The 23,324-nt window shown below is 34.7% G+C and overlaps 1 protein-coding gene across 1 annotated transcript; it reads left to right on the top strand.

Moving 5' to 3' along the window:
* Nucleotides 1–17,501: 17,501 nt before the first annotated feature.
* On the top strand, nucleotides 17,502–22,738 carry LOC131079989 (uncharacterized). Its single transcript, XM_058018040.2, has 2 exons — nucleotides 17,502–17,822; nucleotides 22,365–22,738. Exons 1-2 carry the CDS (start codon nucleotides 17,509–17,511, stop codon nucleotides 22,702–22,704), a joined length of 654 nt encoding a protein of 217 aa, XP_057874023.2. The 5' UTR covers nucleotides 17,502–17,508; the 3' UTR covers nucleotides 22,705–22,738.
* Nucleotides 22,739–23,324: the final 586 nt, after the last annotated feature.

Genomic DNA, 23,324 nt, shown 5'->3' with positions numbered 1-23,324 from the left:
CAATAGTAGGTAAGCCTCTCATCCTTTATTATCATCAACATAAGTATCATTGGGGGCACTGCTAGCACAAAAAGATCCAACAGGAAAAGAAAGGGCTATCTGTTACATTAGCAGGAATTTGAATGGATATGAACCTAATTATACATTCATTGAAAATACTTGCTTAGAAGTGGTGTTTGCATCTCAAAATTTCCACCACTATATGCTAGCCCACATAGTCAAGTTGGTAGCAGAGATCAATCCTCTCAAATATCTACTTAGAAAATCTTCTCTCATGGTAAGATTAGCTAAATGGGTCATGATCCTCAGTGAGTTCGATATTCAATATACAAAATGATGAGCCATCAAAGGACAAGCAATTGTAGATCAATTGGCAGAATCACCACTCCTTAACCACCACCCACTATAGGTGGAATTTCTGGATATGTATGTTCTCACTATCACACCTAAGAAATGGACCCTATACTTTGATGGATCCTATACACAACATGGATTGGGCGTCAACATCCTATTTGTCACTCTAGAAGGGCATACAATTCCAAGATCTTATCGACTAATGTTTCCATGCACCAACAACATTGCTGAATATGAAGCCTTGGTAATAGGAATCACAGTCATTGTAGAATGGAGAATCATAGAATTGAGACTCTATGGGGATTCTCAATTAGTTATCAATCAGATCAATGATGATTATCAGAAAAAAGATGATAAGATAATGCCTTACAAATGCATGGTGGATGATTTCAAAAAGTACTTTGTGCACATCACCTTTGAGTAGATTTCAAGGCTAGACAACAAGGTTGTTGATGCAATGGCCACTAGTGCCTCGCTTCTACAAATTCCAAATAAATACAATCATTATGAATTCCTGGTGGAGCAATCATTTTCCGCAGCCTATGACAATTCAACATCCCAAGTCATCTGTTCCCTAACCGGTTCTGATTCCTCTCTATATGGGAAGATCTATGATTATCTCAAAAATGATACTCTCCCACCTGACCTATCTTGTAACAAAAAATGAAGCTTCATCTGACAAGTCATCTGTTATACCTTAACCGCTGACACACTTTACCGCCGAGGTCTAGATGGTACTCTTATTCAATGCCTTAATCATAACGAATCTGACTCTGCCTTATAGGAGCTTCACAAAGTATTTTTGGTATGCATTCAAGTGGTCCTACTCTCACCAAGAAACTTATGATAATGGGATATTACTCGCCAACAATGGAAAGAGAGTCGTATCAATTTGCTAGGCAATGTCCTAAATGCCAAATTTATGGTAACCTCGTATATACACCGGCATAGGAGCTGCAACCATTCACCACATCTTGAACTTTCTGTCAATGGGGACTTGATCTAGTGGGAAATATTCATCCTTGTCAAATGGACACAAATTCATCATCACAGCCACAAATTACTTCACCAAGTGGATCAAAGCAGTCCCAATGACCACCATGACTGGAAAGTAGATCTCATCATTCATCCTCAACTATCTCATTTGCAGATATGGCATCCCTAGTTCCATCATCATAGATAATGGATGTCCTTTCAAGAATCATGATGTACAAGAGCTATGCGAGTGATTCAATATCCAACATCACTTTTCCACACCATACTATCCTCAAGGGAATGGCCAAGGAGAAGCATCAAACAAAACAATCTTGAAAACCCTCAAGAAAACAGTAAATGATGTTGGCAAAGATTGGCATGTGCAACTCAATCCAGCACTTTGGGCATATAGGACTAGTATCCGAACACCTACAAGGGCTACATCATATTGATTGGTGTATGGTTCAGAAGCAATTCTTCCTCTTGAGGTAGAAATTCCATCTCTCCGAGTATCTTTGAAAGGCCTCATCCCAAATGAGGAATATCAAGTGAACAGACTAGAGGAACTAAAGCTTCTTGATGAGAGACGACAACATGCCTATGACCATCTCAAGGCATATCAGCAAAGAATGTGTAAAAGATACAACCATAAGGTCATTCCTAGGGCCTTTAAAGTTGGCAATCTTATCCTAAAGGAGAATCCCCACAATCAACAAGGCCAAGAGAAGAAGGGGAAGTTTGAACCCAACTGGTTGGGACCATTTGTCATCATAGCTGCCTATGGATCAGGAGCATATCAGTTGTCAACTTCAGAAGGGGATGTGCTCGACGAACCAACCAATAGCATCCATCTGAAGAAATTTTACACTTGTCATCCAATGCACAAATCAAGCAAAAAAGCAAAAAAAAAAAAAAAAAGTATCAAAATTGTCACTATGGTGAAAACCTAGCAAACAGGCACCTTGTGACACAAAAAAAATATATTAAAAAAGCAAGAAAAATACAAAAAAATCAAAAATCAAATAAAAAAGTGCAAAAAAAACAAGTGATGAAAACCTGGCAACAGGGGCTACTTGTGATAAGAAACTCCTCCATCTATAAGTGCTTGTACATATCTTGGCACAATCTGATATAGGCCAATGGCCATCAAAGAACACTTTGTTACGCAACACCTATCCTGGACATACTTAGCATAGTCACTGTCCTTGCTTATCTAAACAATTATCCGCATCATATTGTACCATGGCTTGGTGATAGGTTTTCCATATCCATATCGAGTAGTATCTAAAGTTGGGGTAAAATATTGACCTTGCTAGGAGCATCTTGCCTTTGAGTTTTAGCATTAGATCAAATGCATATTAAAAAAAAACAAGGATCATGGCAATCAACGAGGAACATATCAACATAAGAGAGAAAACACGAGAAGGAAAACATCAAGGCTCTTTGAGCTGATTACAACTAAACAAAGATCATACTTGTAAGATGTTTTATGTGACAAAAATACATTTCAAATAGCATGCATGTTTACATGTGGTTTTGGTATTTTGCTTATCATATCTCCTGAGCACCTCCAGAATGTCTCATGGCTAGAGAAGCAAGGAAGGAATGTGATATTTTCTTTGTCTGCTATATGTGAGTGCAGCCTTTTACCATGCAAATTTGTCCTACGAAGCAATTAGGTGGCATATCACCGAGGACATTTTGGATTTGCATTGGCCTAAGGTTAACTCTTGTTTGATCTTGTTTGTTTAAGAAAGCAACACTTAGGTCATCTTGGTTCAATTATACCTCAACACTTGTCCTATCTTGCAATATCAAAATCCATGCAAGTTATACTCAGGTCATTATGGTTAAATAATACCATGATGCTTGTATCAACTTTCAACATATCAAGGCCCGATGATGAAAACAAAGGAAACATTGGCAATTTGATCCAAACAGATGGCAACATTTGGGAATGAGAATGCATTTTAATCTTGCATTGGTTGCATTATCATTGTATATTATATCAAGCATTAGTTTCATTATCATGTTAATGTGCATATTAGATTGCATTTAGTAGTATATCATTTTAATCATTGCATTTAGTGGCATATCATTGCATTTAGTTGCATCATCATATTTCATCGTTACATCCATCACATGCATATCTATCACATCATCATGGAATATTTATTTAGCTTCATATCTTCATCATTTATCCAATTGTCATTTATCATGTCTTATACATGATGTATCTTTCCTGAAACTAGACGTTTTGATCATGTCTTATACAGGTTATATCTTTCCTGAAACCAGACGTTTTGATCATCTTTGTCTTATACAGGAGGTGTCATTCCCAAAACCAAACTTGATCTCAATCTTATCAATTCTATCAATCCAATCAATAATATCAATTCTATCAATCCAATCAATCTGATCAATCTTATCAATTCTATCAATCCATTTCATCTAATCCATTCTATCATGTATTATATAGGATGTATCTTTTCTGAAACTAGATGTTTTGATCAGGTCTTATACAGGATATATCATTCCTGAAACCAAATGTTTTGATCATCTTTGTCTTATACAGGAGTTGTCATTCCTAAAACTAGACTTGATCTCAATCTTATCAAAACCATGCATGTCATCAACTATCCACTCTTCTATCTTTCAAATAGAATTCCTCTTCTTTCAAGAGATCATTCATGCCTTTAGTGCATGCACGATCTCCAAAGGGGGAATTATCATATCAAATTTTGACGTCAATTTCACATCAATCTCATATCAACATATGTCTCCTATCAACTTTTCATATAAATCAATTCTTCATATTTGGGGCATCATATTGAATCTCAACATAAATTTCATATCAGTCTCATATCAACTTTTCATATCAAATCATTTTTTCATATCTAGGGCATCATATCAATATTTTGGACAAGCAACATCATATCAAAATTTTGACGACAAATCAAGCATTTTTGTTTGAATCAACATATGGTCACACGTTACTTCAAAGAGAGGCAAAATGTAGACACCTAAAACTTGCACAACTAATTAAATGAATTTATATTTGTTTAATTACCCTAATCCACCTATTGACTAAACTAAGGTTTAATCAATATCCCTTTTCTTCTAATCAACCATTAATCAAATTAAAGATTTAATTAATTCCCCCTTTCTTCTATCTAAGCCATTTTAATTAAATTCAACATTTAATTAAATATCCCCTTCTAGCCATTTTAATTAAATTCAACATTTAATTAAATATCCCCTTTTAGCCATTTTAATTAAATTCAACATTTAATTAAATATCCCCTTCTAGCCATTTTAATCAAATTCAACATTTAATTAAAATCCCCTTTCCATTTTAATTAAATTCAACATTTAATTAAAATCCCCTCTCCATTTTAATTAAATTCGACATTTAATTAAAAATCCCCTTTCCCATTTAACTAAATTTACATTTAATTAAAAATCCCTATTTCCCTCACCCCACCTACATTTTACAACATATGCAAGTTGCATCTCCTTTTGGCTAAAATAAATCTGTTATTTTATCTAAAAAATCCTATTTTCCTCCATCCACTTGCATTTTCCTACAAATACAAGTTTGCATATCCTTTTGGCTAAAATAAATCTTTTATTTTATCTAAAAAATCCTATCTTGCTCCACCCACTTTCATTTTCCTCTCTCAATCTTGTGAATCTAAATTATAGTCATTTTGCACGTTAAGGAGCTCATATTGTCATCTTCAAGCATTCAAGTCATCTTCAAGCATCCAAGCCATTTAGCATTAGCATTAGCATTAGCATTTAAGCCTCATTTTATCATATCATCTAGTTAATTGCATATCATCTCATAATATTTTATACTCATATAGTTTAATTAACTCATCTAGCATCATCTAATCTTCAATTTGGAATACATTTAACATCTTAATCATCTAGTCTTGCATCTTGCATCCTATCTTCATCCATCATCTCATCTTAGCTAAGATCTTAGTTGAATCCATTTTGATCTTAGCGCATCACTGAAATCTTGTTCTCTAAGTTGTCATTTAAGAGATCAAGTGCTCTTCCAAGTGAGGGCCACCTTGAATCTTGAAGATCTTTAGAGATAGAGGATAATGAGGTGATTTTAGGAGTTTTAAATCCACTAACTTGTGTATGATTTCTAACTCTAATGCAATGCTTCATTGGTGTGTTGAAGTGTTTTTCTTCTTGCAGGTTGAAGACCGCATTTTTGCCATATTATATCTACTTTTTTGTATGCGCTCTAGTCAGTGGCTTCATTTTGTGAGACATAGGTAGACGATTAGTTGTTTTGGGTATGATATGGATTTTCATTGATGCTATAGATGGTGGTTAATCGATGGCTTGGGGGACCCCCATTTTGACTGAGTTATATAGAGAGCTCCATCATATATGCTATCATGGAGGTTACAATTTTGGTTATGTGACTCTACTCAAGGTGTGGGGTATGTGGACCAAGTTGTGGTACCAAAAAAGGGTCTTAAGATGCCACTTTTTTTTCTTTTTTTTTTCTGAAATCAGAAAAGCCTAAACTTCAACGACAAATTGAAAATAGTTACACTCCAAATTTGAAGTTGCAACAAGAATAAGAACAAGAGTTAGAGTGCTTCGAGTCTATTTTCTAAACTACAAATCTGTTTTGAAAATGGTGGAGATTAAGGGCTTCAAAAAAGGGGCTACAAAAAGTGGTTTTGTTTTTATGCAAAAAACATAACACAGCGTCTGTTGTGGCCCCTAAAATGTTAACTTTTTTTTTGAATTTTTAAAATCGCTTTAGTGAGAAATTAGCTAACACCTTGTAGTTTATGCCAGATTTTTCATCTAATTTTTTAATGAGTATATGATTTTTTACTAATTTTCAAAGTAGACACATCCTGAAAAATAAAAAATTGAGCATGCTCCCCCCTAAAATCATTGATAACTAATCAAAAATATATTTTTTAAAAATTGTGTAGAATGGAGTCTAGTTTCTAAAAATATAAGTTTCTTCAAAATCCGATGAACGTGTAAAAAACTATACCCAAAATAGTGCATGTTGGTTTTCGACCAAAAATGGACACACTAACAAAAGAAATTATAGATGAAAGCCTTAATGAAATCAAAATGCAACAAAATTACATGCTTGGATAGCTAAGAGAGAGATTGAGGTTTCTATGGTGTTTTTTTTAGTTTCATTGAAACATGTGTAAACTTGATGGAGAGCACGACCAAAATATGTGAAATTTTTTATTTTGATAAAAACACGTCTCAAGCCTAAAATGGTCGTCCAATCCTTTGGGTTGGATGGCCAAGTACAATCCAACCCAAAGGGTTGGTGGTTTCCAATCCAAACCATTTGGCAAGCGCCAAATGTTCTGCATTGTCCAATGTGAAGGTTTTGTGAGTGTGTAGATTTTTCAATCTGGGCACAAGTTATATCCACTGTCGAAGGCGAATATATACATAAAATATAACATTTAAGTATAAGAAAGAAAAAAGACATTGAAATGTAGATTCTAGTTTTAAGAGGATCATATAAAATTTTAGACTTAGTCAAATTTCAGTAATCAGCATGCTCCTATTAGCATTCTTCAGCTATATATCTCACTCTCTTTATCATCCCCAAACTCTAGACCTATCTCTATCCCTCTCTTGTCTCTCTCACTTCTCCCTCCCTTCTCTAGGTAAACCCAACTTCTCTACCTTTCATTCCTTCCTTAACCCCATATCTATCCTTGACTCCCTCCCTCTCTCTTCTTCTCTCTCATTTTCTTATTATTTCACTCCCTTCCCTCTCCATTCTCTTGGTCACTAACTATCCCTTCTATCTTCTCTCTCCCCATATCTATGTCTCTTCCTCTCTCCCTCTTCACCTCACTACCTCTCCCTCCCTATATTATTACCCACCTCTCTCTCCCCCTATATGTATCTCACCTAATTAATTATCCACTCTCTATCTCTCTCCCCCCATCTCCATATTTCTCTCCCTCTCCCTTACCCCTATCCATTTATGAACTCTCTCCCTCTATTATCTCTCTCCAAACCTATTTATCTCCTCATTCCTCAGGTCTCTGAATCCCTCCCTGTCTACCTCTCCATCCATCCCCTCTTAGTCATCTCTTTTCTCTTCCATCTATTCCCTCTCTCCATTATATAGGTTGTCACCTCTCCTTCCTACTCTCTCTACCTCCCTCTCTCAAATTTCTTGGTTTCTCCCTCATTCCCTCTCCACCTCTATACTTATCCATTAATGTCTCATTAGTCACCTATCTTTATGCCCCTCTATCTATCTCTCCTTTATCTCTTCCATCTAGGTATTTAACCTATCTCATGCTCTACATATCTCATCTCTCTATTTATCCCCTCTAGTTCTCTCCCTTCCTCTCCACCTCTCTCTCTCAATCACCCCTTACCCATCTCCCTTTATGAACTTTCTCCTTCTCATATCTCTCTCATCACCTCTTTATCTACCAAAAATTCTAGACCTATTACACCCCATTTCTTCTCTCTATTTCCTCTCTCTCCCCTCTCTAGGTCTCTCCTATACTCTCTCCCTCTCTCTCTCACCTTCCCTCCTTATCTCCATATCTATTCTTCCCTCCCTCCATCTCTCTTCTCTTCTTATTGTTTCTCTCCACTCTCTCTGTGTTCTCTTAATGAATACCCCTCCCTCCTAACCTCTCTTTCCATACCTATTTTTCTCCTTCCCTCCATCTTTACATATCTACATCTCCCTCTTTGTCTCTTAATCCCCTGTATCTCCTTCACCTCTATCTTTCCACCCTAGGTCTCTCACCTCTCTCTTCCTAGGCTCTAGATCTCTCACCTCTATATCTCTCTCCTCTCTAATTATTTCCTTTCCATCTCCTTACCCCTCTTTCTCTCTTTGTGAACTTATCTCTCTTATTTTATTCTCTCTCTCCCTCAACTATCTACTCTTCCCTCTCTAGGTCTCTCAGCCACTCCCTACCCACCTCTCCCTTTCTTCATAGATATCTCTTTCTCTTTATTCTTCCCTCTCCCCTCTTTTTTCTCCCTCCATTGTATAGGATTTAGATAATAGGTTATAGGATATAAGGTTTATGGTATGGGGTACAAGATTGATGGAAGATTGTTAGGGTAGATAGGGTTGAGGGTAGTGGTCTATTGATACTCGGGACACCATATGACCCCTTAAGACACCATATGACCCCTTATGATACCATATGACCCCTTAGGACACCATATGACCCCTAACAACACCATATCATGTCCTAAGGGGTCATATGGTGTCATTAAGGTTTGTATGGTGTCCTAAGGGGTTATATGGTGTCGTTAGGGGTCATATGGTGGCATATGGTACTCTATGACCCCTTAGGATACCATATGACCCCTAACGACACCATATGGTATCCTAAGGGGTCATATGATCTCCTAAGGGGAAATATGGTCTTCTATGACCCCTTAGGACATGATATATCCCCTAATGACACCATGTGGTGTCCTAAGGGGTCATATGGTGTTTTATGACCCCTTAGAACACCATATGACCCCTAACGACACCATATGGTGTCCAAAGGGGTCATATGGTTTCCTAAGGGGTCATATGATGCCCTAAGGGGTCATATAGTGTTATATGACCCCTTAGGACACCATATGACCCCACATGACACCATATTACCCCTAATGACACCATATGGTGTCCTAAGAGGTCATATAGTGTTGTTAGAGGTTATATGGTGTCCTATGGGGTCATATGATATTCTATAACCCCTTAGTACACCATATGACCCCTAACGACACCAAATGGTGTCCTAAGGGGTCATATGGTGTTCTATGACCCCTTAGGACACCACATAACCCCTAAAATCACCATATGGTGTCCTAAAGGGTCATATGGTGTTCTATGACCCCTTAGGACACAATATGACCCCATACAACACCACATAACCCCTAAAAAACACCATATGGTGTCCTAAGGGGTCATGTGGTATTATATGACCCATTAGGACACCATATGACCCCTAGTGACAACATATGGTGTCCTAAGGGGTTAGATGGTGTTTTATGACCCCTCGGGACACCATATGATCCCTCAGGACACTATATGACCCCTAAAAAATACCATATGGTGTCCTAAGGGGTCACATGGTGCTCTATGTCCCCTTAGGACACCATATGACCCCATACGACACCATATGACCCCTCATGACACAATATGGTGTCCTAAGGGGTTATAGAACACCATATGACTCCCCAGGACACCATATGGTGTTGTTAGGGGTCACATGGTGTCCTAAGGGGTCATAAAACACCACATGACTCCTTAGGATACCATATAGCCCCTAACAATACCATATGACCCCTTAGGACACCATATAGTGTCCTTAGGGGTCATATGGTTTTCTAAGGGGTCAGATGGTATCCTAAGGGGTCATAGAACTGTTGGCATTACACACTCAAATGAGAACGGTTGATGTTGTCATTGATGGAAACCAACTAGTAACAGGGCTCTACAGGATTCTATTGATTATACCAGCAATAGACTTCGCATACCCGCACCGACACCTACACAAAGTTCATTCACACCGGCATCTAGTTTACATCGGCAATGAATCATACTAGAACCCAGGCCGACATAAGATAAAGTTTTGTTTATACGAGTTATATTGTAATGTAATTAATTATTTGTAGCCGACGTGATGTATTCTAAAGACTCATATATGTATAAGATCTTGTAGGTCATTTTGTAGGAGAAGATTATGTAATTAGGTAATTAATATGAGAGCAAATATTTGTATATGCATTTTGATGTAAGTATTTTATGAGTGAATAAAAGAAGAGCAGAGCAAAGCAAGGTTTATGGCAAAGGTATTTGACAAAGCTTAAACCGGTACTGAATCCAGCATTGTAGATGATATTTTGAGCAAAACATTGTCATTGAATTTAATCATCCGATTTTGTAGTTGGTGGGACTCTTGTTTTGTTGTTGAGCAGTGAGCTCTAGGCTATTGGCCTTCCTGCATGTGCATGCCCCTATTGTATCTATAATATTTATTCATATTTCCCAGTGAGTAAATATTGTGGGTCACAAATCCCACCAAGGTTTTTCCCTACCGGGTTTCCTCGCCAAAATATCTTCTGTTATGGTGTGCATTGATGTTGTCTCTCTTATTTCTCTTTACTACATTATTACTTGTTTACCAGTATATTAATTTAGGTTATAAAGTTGTAAACAAGTTTAAATCTGTTGTAAACTGGTTAGACATTGATTCACCCCCCCCCCTCTCAGTGTCTTTGGGACTGAGAAACCAGTAGAAGTAGAAGCAAAAATAGAAGCACAAACTGAAATAGGTTAAATAACAAGTTGAGACACAGAGTGATCATAAGGAAGTAACAATAAATAAAGAAGAGGTAAATAATGGTAGAAGTGGTCAATGTGCAGACATTCAAAGATGATAAGAAACCTACTGCAGAACATCTCACTCCGCCTAGCACTTCCACCATGGATTATAAACCTACCAATGTGACAGGTGTTTTATTAGATTTTATCAAGAAGATCACTGAATGCAATGCCCTAGCATTTAAGGCTATTGATGACACCTTACCTATTTTACAACAGATAGCACCGACATGTAAGGTAGATGATGTTGTAGGCTCTATTGGTAAGTTAGACACATTGTCTAAATTCATTTCATCTAATATTTAGTCAATTAATAAGATTAATGAGGAGATAGTTAGAGAAAGGGTAAATAAGGAAAAGACAAATTTCTTTAATAAATCTATTGAGGACTATATAAGAAAGTTGGATTCCTTAATACCAACACTAAATTCAACAATTTTGGAGTTTAAGGAAGTGTATAGAGATGTTTGCAAGAGACACCATTTGACTGATGATATTGATGATCAAATTAAACAAACACAAAAGGAAATTGATGATATAGTAGACAAATTGATTGGTTCTTCTGAACTCACTTCAGTTTTAGATCAAGAAATGACAGTATATGAGGAGAAAATAGAAAAACTTGAAAAGGAGAAAGCTCGATTAAGGTTAAAAGCTTGGGAGTTAAAGAACAAACTTGGTCCTAGATTGGACAATCTGTTGACACACCAGAATGGACTATCTAAGGCTACTATACCAAGAGGAAGATCACCAGAGGAACAAATGCATCATCTAACCAGCATGATCCGACAAACTAAGGATATCATTTTTGATAGTTCCAAATTTTTTGCAAGGACTTAATCTATTGTAGCAAATATCTTTTAGATTGTACATAACTAGTTACAGGCTTCTAAGTAGAATTTTTGAATTTTTTATTCTTTTTTACCACCTTTGTCATTGATGTCAAAGGGGGAGTGACAGGCAAAAGGTATACTGAAGGAGATCGCTTGCTCAGGGGGAGCACTTTTGGTTTTGGCAATTTTGGTTTTTGGTTTTTCTCATGAGTGTTGTCATCAATGCCAAAGGGAGAGATTGTTAGAATTACACACTCAAATGAGAATGATTGATGTTCTCATTAATGGAAACCAACTAGTAATAGGGCTCTACAGGATTCTATTGATTATATCGGCAACAAGCTTCACATACCGACACCGACATCCAGTTTACACTGGCAATGAATCATATCGGCACCCAGGCCGACATAAGATAAAGTTTTATTTATGCGAATTGCATTGTAATGTAATTAATTAATTGTAGCCGACATGATGTATTAAAGACTCATATATGTATGAGATCTTGTAGGTCATTTTGTAGGAGAAGATTATGTAATTAGGTAATGAATATGAGAGTGAATATCTGTATATGCATTTTGATGTAAGTATTTTATGAGCGAATAAAAGCATAGCAGAGCAAAGTAAGGTTTATGGAAGAAGTATTTGATAGAGCTTAAACTGGTTTTTCTCACCAAAATATCTTGTGTTATGGTGTGCATTGATGTTGTCTCTCTTATTTCTCCTTACTGCATTATTACTTATTTACCGGTATATTAATTTAGGTTATAAAGTTGCAAAAAAGTTTAAATTTGTTGTAAACTGGTTAGAAATTGATTCACCCCCCTCTCAGTGTCTTTGGGACTGATCTAGTATCTAACAAGAACACCATATAACTCCTTAGGACACCGTATGATCCCTTAGCACACCATATGACCCCTTAGGACACCATATGGTGTCGTTAGGGGTCATATGATGTCCTAAGGGCTCATAGAACACCATATGACCCCTTAGGACACAATATGACCCCTAACGACACCATATGACCCCTCAGGACACCATATGGTGGCCTTAGGGGTCATATGGTGTCCTAAGGGGTCATAGAACACCATATGACCCCTTATGACACCATACGATCCCTTAGCGCACCATATGACTCCTAACAACACCATATAGTATCGTTTATGGTGTCCTGAGGGGTCATATGGTGTCCTAAGGAGTCATAGAACACCATATGACCCCTTATGACACCATACAATCCCTTAGCGCACCATATGACCCCTAACAACACCATATAGTGTCGTTAGGGGTCATATAGTGTCTTAAGGGGTTGTATGACATCCTAATGGGTAATAGAATACCATATAACCCCTTAGGACACCATATGATCCCTAACGACACCATATGACCCCTTAGGACACCATATGACCCCTAACGACACCATATGGTGTCCTAAGGGGTCATATGGTGTCTTGAGGGGTCATATGGTGTTCTACGACCCCCTAGGACACCATATGACCCCTTTTAACATCCTAGTACATGACATGACCACTTGTGACACCATAAGACCCCTCAAGACACAATATGGTGTCGTTAGGGGTCATATGGCATCCTAAGGGGTCATATGGTGTCATTAGGGATCATATGGTGTCCTAAGGGGCCATATGGTATTCTATGACCCATTAAGACACCATATGACCCCTTAGGACAACATATGACCCCTAACAACACCATATGACCCCTTAGGACACCATATGACCCCTAATGACACCATATGGTGTCATAAGGGGTCATAGAACACCATATTTCCCCTTAGGACACTATATGGTGTCGTTGGGGGTCATATGGTGTCATAAGGAGTCATATGATGTCCTTAGGGTTCATAAAAAAAAAATGACCCCTTAGGACACCATATGACCCCTTAGGACACCATATGTTGTCCTAAGAGGTCATATGGTGTCCTAAGGGGTCATATGGCCCGCCATGCTCCTGCACATACCCAAATGGTTTATATAGAGATATAAGATACCTAGAGGGGGAGAGAGGCATGAGAGACCTAGATAGGGTGAGAGAGAGAGGGGGTTGATATAGATGGAGGGGGATAGAGAGAGGTTGGTAATGTGATATGGATGGAGATGTAGAGAGGTGGAGAGGGAATGAGGGAGAAACCTATAGAGGGGTAGAGAGGGTGTGATGGAAAGCTGATGATGTAGATGATAAAGAGAGAATATGAATTAGTAGGGAAGGGAGAGAGAGATGGGGATAAGGAGGGAGAGGGAGAGGGGAAGAAAAGGATGGAGATTCCTATAAATGGCAGGGAGGGATAAGAGGAGAGATGAAAGAATAAAGAGAGAGAAGAGTATGAGGGGATTGAGGGAGAGGTAGACATGGCGGGAATACAAGACCTAGGGAAGGAGAAGATAGAGAGGTGGGGGGAAAGAGAGAAGAGGAGGAGAGAGTTCAAAAATAAATAAGGGTAAAGGGGGAGGGAGATAGAGGGGAATAGAGAGGGAGAGAACTAGAGAGGGGACACATAGATAGGTGAGAGAACTATATTGGGAAAGAGAGATGAGAGACCTAGATGACAAGAGAGAGGAATGATATAGATAGAGGGGGAGAGAGAGAGGTGAGTAATGAGACATGATGCAGAGGTAGATAAGTGGAGAAGAAGGAAGCTATAAACCTAGAGAGGTGAGAGAGAGTTGATGACCTAAAATGTAGAGAGAGAATAAAAGAGGAAGAGAGAATTAAAATGTGGGGGTTTGAGATATATATGGGGGTATTTATGGATGGGGAGGTAGAGAGGGAGAGGGAAGAAAGAAAGGAAGAGACCTAGAGAGGGGAGGGAGGGAGAAGAGAAGAGATAGAATAACAAAGAGAGGAGTAAGAGGGGATGGATGGAAAGGTAGACATGGAGGGAGTGAGAGACCTATGGAAGGAGGAGATAAAGAGGTTAGGGGAGGAAGAGAAAAGGAGGGAGTTCATAAAGGGATAGGTTTAAGGAGGAGGGAGAGAGAGGGACAGAGGTATAGAGAGAACTATAGGGGGGGCATATAGATAGGTGAGAGACCTAGATGGCCAGAGATGAGTGAGATAGATAGAGGGGGATAAAGAGAGGTGGGTAACGAGACCTATATGCAGAGGTAGATAGGTGGAAAGGAAGGGAGGGAGAAACCTAGAGAGGGGAGAGAGGGTGGGATGGAGAGGTAATGACCTAGACAATAAAGATAGAGAATAAGAGAGAAAGAGAGAAGACGAGAGAGTGGGAGAGGGAGATAGAGAGGGAGAGAGGAAGAAAGGAAGGTAGAGACCTGGAGAGGGGAGGGAGGGAGAATAGAAGAGATAGAAGAACAAAGAGATGAGTAAGAGGAGATGGATAGAGAGGTAGACATGGAGGGAGTGAGAGACCTAGAGAATGAGGAGATATATAGGTTTGGAGAGAGAGAGAGAGAGAGAGAGAGAGAGAGAGTTCATAAATATATAGAGGTAAGGAGAAGGGAGAGAAAGGTGGAGAGGAAGGGAGAGCTCATGTGATTGTTTATATACACTCCACAAGAGAGCTCAATATAATAATGGCCAAGCCAAATCACTAACCAACCAACCTAAATGACTCAACATATATTTTCTTTTAATGAAACATGTTCACACAAAACAACCAAACGATAAGGTATGACCATATGTCTCAAAACTATAGATACACAAAACTATTGACCCCCACATTACTTTTTGGTACTAAGTTTATTAACATTGAATATTTTTCTCATGTGCAACCCATGCATGAAATATCTAACTAATGTTACATAAAACTTTATTAGTGGAGCCAAAGGGCACTTAGTATAATGATAAAGTTCATGTTGTAGGCACCTAATTGGTGTTGAGTTCAAATCTTCTACAATACAAAAAAAATTATAGATGAATCCTAACAAATATTTAATGTGGCTAGACACATAATCTAATATGCATCACAAATAAATATTTATTTTACATAATTAAACAATTCTTCCTTATACATGTATAACATGTTTATAAATACTATTTAAAGAAAGGCATCATGGAGTTTTAAAATGTCCATACATAAAATCCATTTGTTCTCTAAAGATAAAAATGAATATCAAATAAAAATATCATGATAAATATAATTATTATTATTATTATTTAGTCTTGGTATTTTTTTACTTTTATAAAAGATTTAATAAAGATATAAAATTATAGTTTTTAATTATTTAATCTTTAATAGTTTTGAATTTTGTAGAGTTTAATATGGAAATAAAAATAAACATATAATAATATAATAAAATAATTGTCTTTACAATGATATCTATGTACATCATTCTAACATTTTTACAAAGGCTATTTACAGAATTGTTATGCAAAGGAATCATGGAGCTTTAAAATGCTCATACATAAAATCCAATTTTTTCACTAAAGATAAGAATGAATATCAAATAAGAATATCATGATATAATATAATAATAATTACAATAATAATTTGCTCTTGATAATTTTCTTTTCTTTTATAAAAGATTTCATAAAAATATAATTATAATTATTTAATCTTAATAGTTTTTGAATTTTGTAAAGAGTTTAATATGAATATAAAAATAAGCATATAATAATAATATATTAAAATAACCATCTTTATAATGATATATATGTACAACATTCTAACATGTTTATAAAGACTATTTAAAGAAAGACATCATGGAGTTTTAAAATGTTCATACATAAAATCCAATTTATTCTCTAAAGATAAGAATGAATATCAAATAAAAATATCATGATATAATTTTATAATAATAAAATAGTCTTGATAATTTTATTTGTTTTAATAAAATATTTTAAAAAAATAAAAATATAATAATAATTATTTAATCTCAATATTTTTTGACTTTTGTAAAGAGTTTAATAAGAATATTAAAATAAACATATAATACCAATATATTAAAAGAACCATCTTTATAATGATATCTTGCAAATTTATCTAGATATGCTAGTTAAATAAAGACGCTAAATATTTATTTTACACAATTAAACAATTCTTTCTTATACATGTACAACATTCTAACATGTTTATAAACACTATTTAAAGATTTGTTAAGTCAAAGACATCGTAAAGTTCAAATCGTTCATACATAAAATCCATTTTTTCCTCTAAGATAAGAATGAATATCAAATAAAAATATCATGATATAATAATATTATAATAATAATAATTTAGTCTTGCTAATTTTCTTTACTTTAATATTAAAATAACTGTCTTTATAATAATATCTTACAAATTTATCTAAATATGCTAGTTAAATAAGGGCGTAGTTTTACTCCACACAAATTGACACATTGGTATGCTCAATCTTCATGATCCGTCTACCCATTGCTGTAAAACCACGAAAAATCGAACCAAAAAATATGTATTTTACAGATTCAAAAGTTTTTTCACAATAAAGATTAGCCGCTGAGATTCACATTCTCTTGGCTGAATATTCAAAACAATATGTATAATCTGGTGTTAAATAATAACTAGATTCACATTATCATGACTGAATATTCAAAACAATATGTATAATTGTGCAAGAAGACACTATGATTTTGATCCGCATTGGAACACCAAATGTCATTAAACACAAAAAAAATAGTACTGTTTGATCGGCGACGATGCATTCCATGTTCATCCAACGAAATCCAGCACATCCCAACAAATCGATCTCTTTCACCCACTCTACGGTAATTTGCCGCTTCGCAGAGGGAGACGATTTTGCCATTTACTGTGAATCATTCAACATACTTCCTTGAAGATAACTACACTTACACGCCACGACAAATCCCTGAATGCCCGCAAACATCTCGATTTCAACGTAGTTTTCGATTATATCGCTCGTATTGGCGTTTGCACAGGCGTGTCCAGCTCACAGCGTATTATCCCAAGTGTTTGCTTGATATAAATCAGCCCAAGGAAGGAGCGAAATAAGGAGGCAAGAGTTTCATATTACGATGATGAGGGTCATGGCTTCAGCGTTGCTCATACTCTTGGCTCTCCTTATGAGTGGTGCAGTGGAGTCGTTAGAGAGTAGCAAATTGTGCAAAGCGTGCTCAAAATGCACAGAGAAGAAGTGCCCTATAAGTGACTCGTATCCTCATATGACAGCCTTTGATGGGTCTCTCATTGCAGGGGCTTTTCAGTCTGATTATGTCAGTCCAAATGACCCGGGAGTTTATGCTGTTCCCGACGTCAAGGGAGGTGAAGGAAAACTCAACGCCTACTATGGTTGGAAACCCGTATCAGGCTCTGCATCTGGTTATCACAGGTATCTATCAATCTCTTCAATCACAAACAAATTCGCTACATTTCATATCTATAATTATTATAAGTATTATGATACAGTCATTCTGCACTCTACTTAAGATTAATTTGATCGCATCTTCATTTTCAAACCATGGAAATTCACTCCATAAATCTAATCCTTTCTGTCTTAATTCCTTATCCATTGTAAATCTGCTTCACTTAAACTGCTCTCAATTTTCTTGATCTTTTCATGATTGAATTCATCCAACTCTGCCTTTTCCAATGTCTGAAAATCTTCACTGCTCAATTCTCCAACGATCATCTTTGATCCCATGATTACTTGCTTTGTTTTTGCTCTCACTCTTTAGATGCACTATTGCTCTTCAAACAATTCTTCGCACATAATGAAAGGTTCAATACTTATCTTACCAATCACTCCTAGGATTTTGCTGCCAAAAAGTGTCTTGTCAATGACGTCAGCATACTCACCAAATTACCGGATTACATATCCAACATATAAGTCATGCCAGATCCCCATCACGAACTATTTTGTAAGGGGGATAAAAATATTTCCTTGATAGCCCCCCCTAAGCCAAATCAATAAACTCAGTTATCGGAGGAAGAGGTGCCTACACCAGATTCCAGTACACCAGGCTTTCTTTCATTGTTTACCTCCTTCTTTCTCCAAACCATGACTTCTTTTTTCTTAGATTCACCAGTTTTGACCACATTCTTCTCCATAGACTTCTCTATACCAACCACATTTATGCATTTATTGGGCATAATGTTCAGATTGTTTGCACTTGTAACATTTGATGTTCCTTTGCATTGAATTTGTTGAATGTGTTCTAGATTTGCACTTATTAGCTTTATGACCATAACCATTGCATAGATGAAAATATCCATGAAAGTTACTATTCATCCTATTCATTCCAACCGAATAATGATTCTAACTCACAACAAGATTCCTACTATAATTTTCTTTATCACCAAACTTCTCGCAATTATAACATTGAATGTTTAGTTCCTTCATGCTTCTACATTTTACAGCTTTATGACCAAATTTATTGCATTGAAAATAATAACATTAAATGATGGCTACCTTTGTGCATTTGGTTGACGAATCGATGGTCTTCTTGTGGTAAATCTTTGATTCTAGATTTTCCTTGTATCTTCAAATTTCTTTTATGCTTCAACCTTAACTTCCTTGCCTTTGTCTTTGTCATTTTGATTTGAACATTCACTGGTCTGAAATCCTAGTCCACTCTTGTTTACATGAGATTTCTGCATTTTAATCAAATCTTCCAGAAGTTTGCTGCTTTCAAGAACTTTAGTTTTTGTTTTCAGCTTCTTCACTTTTTGTTCCATCTTCTCGCATTCTCTAGTATTTAGCTTAATTGAATCTTTCAGGGTTTCTTCCACTTTGTTCTTCTCCCCAACTTTTAGCATCAGATATTTCACAATTTCATTCGCCTACTTTAAATAATTGTTAACCTCCTTATGCCTCAACTTGAACTTACAGACTTGTTCTCTTAGCTTTTGCACACATTCATTCATTACCTTCACATTTCCTTTCAATTCTTCATTCTTTGATTCCATGCTTTCTCGATCTTCAAGAGTTATCTTCAATTCTTCATCTAGATGATATTCTTTGGTCATATGAGCATCGATGTCATGATTCCACCAACAAGGATCTCCCTCAAGTGGTTAAGCTAGCTAGCAAGGGACTAAGATCTAATACCAATTGTTAAATGGTAAAATGGAATGGAATACTGAGAGGGGGGGTGAATCGGTATTCCCATAGCAAATAAAACTTTTATTGATATTTTAACCTTAGCAATTAATCTCATCAACATGAATCAATATTGCGGAATAAATAAACAACATAACCACAAAGTGAACACTAGATTTTTATACATGGAAAACCATGGAGAGGGTTAACTCTCAAGATAATATAACACCGGGTTTGACATCAATGACAACAATGACAACATTCACACAAATCTAATAGGGATTAGGTAATCTTATCTAAATATGAAAGACATTGAAGAATTTAGTAATTGACATATTTAGTAAGAGGGTTGAAAGAAAGAACAAATCTAAGAAAAAGGGAATACTAATCCCATATTTATAACCTATCATCGAATATTATCTCCTTATTCATAGTAGATTGACATGTTGTAGTGAGAAATTCTCTACCACAAAGGTAAATCTCAATTATATCCTCCATGAGAATCCTCTAGGATTCTAAAACTCATGAATGCAAGTCAATAAGAGAAGGCCAAAGCAGTTGATTCTAAAGATCAATCAATTTATCTACATAATTTTTTTTAATTGTCAATCATTTGCTATCTAAAAATGATGATAGGGAGGATTGAATATAAGATTGGGATTTTTGTTGAGAAAATAAGCATGAGAACCTACAACAAAATGTCAACTAGGAGATCTTGAAGAGATCCTCAATCCTACTATGGGCACATAGGTCAAGGGGGCATCCCACCCAAATCCCAACATGCCACCAATCGATGAAGGTCTAGACATTATGGGAAGAAGTGCACCACAACTAAAAGATATGCCATGACCCAAATAATAGGATCAAATTCTCAAATAGCCTATTGTAGACAACATACATGCACAATAAGAAGAATTTGTGATTATGGAGGACACAACCACCATACCCATGCCATCATCAATGACTACACTAGAAGCAACTAGGAGTAATGGGAAGATCTCAATTCAAAGTCAAGCTAGAGTTTTTGGAGAAGAAGTGAGTGGCATGCTATTGGAGGATTGAATTTATTCTTTTATCAAGTTAGCATTATGCAATTATTTTTTTATTGATTCATTAAGATAATGTTATTTATATGTTACAATTATGTAAAGGATGCATAGAGATACCATTCTAGAGGTGCCTACTTTTAAAATTAGATATATGAATTAAGTAAAATAGGCTCCTCAAGATGAAAATTTCTTTCTAAAGATAGGTATGCTAGTTTTTCTATAGCTAATTTATATGAATTTAACAAATATTTTAGTTTAAAGTTGTTATTCTTGAAATATTATTTTTGTTTTTTATTATTTTTAATATCAATCCTAATTATAATTAATTTATATTGAGAGGGTTTTAATGGCTTGGGTATGAGAAAAATTCCTTCACATTTATGCACATGTCAAATTATTATTGTTTAATCAAAATAAAAAATTCTCACAAATATAATATTAAAATTTTTAATTAGTAAATTTTTTTTAAAATAAGAATAAAAATAACTGATAATAAACAAAATAACTTGAAGTAGATAATTATTTATTTAGGTAAATAAAATAAAATAATGTTTTAATTTTTTAAAAGTGAGGCTAAGTAATTCTAAAATGAAACTAAATACTCATAAATTAAAATAAATAGGTCTTCAAATAAAGTAAATAATATATAAAATAAAATTATTCTTAAATAAATAAATTATCTATTCAACAAATAAAAACTAATTAATCACTAACAAATTAAACGCAATTATTACTTATTAATAGGAAACATCAAATTTATAATTAATAATATATTAATTTTATTAAATAAATAGTTTTTTTCACAATTAAAAATTTTATTAATAATATTTCAAATTTATAACATATACTTTGACCTCAAATTTCCAAACCCATAAAATAATTCATTTTTTTCTCCAAATTTTAATACTTAACTCTAAATATTCATTTCCCTTATGCCTTCTATCATAAATAAAATATTTGTAGAATAAAATAATTCATTCCTTTTATTATTATTCTTAATTTTAATACTATATAAATTCACATTTAAATAACTTATTTTGATTACATCGAAAGCATATTATGCTCACATGATGGATGCGAAAACGTTCATTAACAAAAACTAAAAGCATTTAATTTGACGTGTTTGTGGCACTTAAATGCATGAAAAGAAAAAATATATATTTATTTTCTCCTCTCAACTATCACTCACTTTCATTTTAACTAATCAATCAACTATGTCTATGTCCATCATACAATAAGTTATAATGTAGTATTAATAGATTTTTTTCTTTGGTCAATCATTTAATAGAAATATAAAAATATAATAATATAATAATAGCTTCATAATAATTTAATATTAATTAAAATATCATAATATAATAATAATTTAATATTAATTAATTCTGGTTTATTTTGTCTAGCATTGTTGGATGATTGCCATGGATTGGCATTTGATTGTGAAGCCTAGAGGATTGACCTGGTTTGGTCTCTTGCTTTATTTTCAAAATTCGTAGACTTTCCTAAAAAAAAAATTAATAATTTTAAATTTTATATAAAATGCATTGGCTATAGTCCTTTACATATCAAAAAATAATAATTTAATATTTACAATATAATAATATAATACTTTTTAAGTGAAATAATAAACAAATATGATATCTTTTGGCATACTTTATCTATAATCTTGTAAAGATGGGTATGCTAGTTTATTAATTAAGCTGATTATTTCATATAATTTCATTTCATATAATTTTATTAAATACTTAATTATTTAATCTGATATTTTGTTTTTTGTTTTTATAAGGTTTGAGAATTATATGGATAAATGCTCTAATAATCGCCTTTTAATGGCAATTAAAGACTCGAAGGTGGGCATAAATAAAGCGACAAAAGAAAATCTGGCTAGTGCGGAGTGGAAGAGAATCAATGCTCCTAAAAATGAAAACCATAAAGGATTCAGTTTTTGGCAGTCACGAAATACAGGGTTATGTTTGACCGTAGGGAAAGGGAAGGGGCCAAAGAGGCCCATGGTGATGGAAAAGTGCAAGTTAGATGGATCGGTTACTCGCCAACTTTTTGCATTTCGCTTCCATTATAGAAATGCCTTTTGTTGTTGTAATCTTCATAACAAGGTTAAAAATTAATCATTAAAATAGATTAAAATCTATCAAGAATAAATTCTACAAACATTGATTACTTATTTAAATTTATATATATATATATATTCTAAATATTTGTATTTATCTAAGGGGTTGAGTTTAAACAATTGAGTTAGATCATTGTGAAGACTCAAGTTAAAATCTTAAAGGGATATTGACTATGAAATTCTAAGTAGTGACTCTTGGCCTTTCATAGTTGGTTTCTAATGTGAAGTGGTTTCTAAAATACTGAATTAGTAGGTTGCGACTCTTGGTCTTCCATAGGTGGTTTCTAGTGTGGTTGCTCAAAAGGAGCTAATATTAGTAATTATTTTGGTGCTCACAAGAGCATGAATTAGTCTTATGTTGATGATTATATGAGCATATTATTTGTAAACAATTAGAAATATAAAAAAGACATATTTTTCATATATATTAAAAGAAGATGATATAAACTTACAAAGTTTAAAGTTAGTTTATTTCTAGACAATGAAGTTGTTTATTATTGTTTTGTTAAATAGAATGCTATTTTTTTTTGGTTTTATATAATAGTAACAAACATTTTTCATAGTTGTAGTATTTATTTTTATTATTTTAAAAATAATAGTTGATTTTTTAACATAATA

This window comes from Cryptomeria japonica, chromosome 3 (genome assembly GCF_030272615.1).
Source record: "Cryptomeria japonica chromosome 3, Sugi_1.0, whole genome shotgun sequence".
In the NCBI taxonomy this organism is placed as follows: Eukaryota; Viridiplantae; Streptophyta; class Pinopsida; order Cupressales; family Cupressaceae; genus Cryptomeria; species Cryptomeria japonica.
Note: the sequence above shows the minus strand (reverse complement) of the source record. Positions and strands in the feature narration are given on the sequence as shown.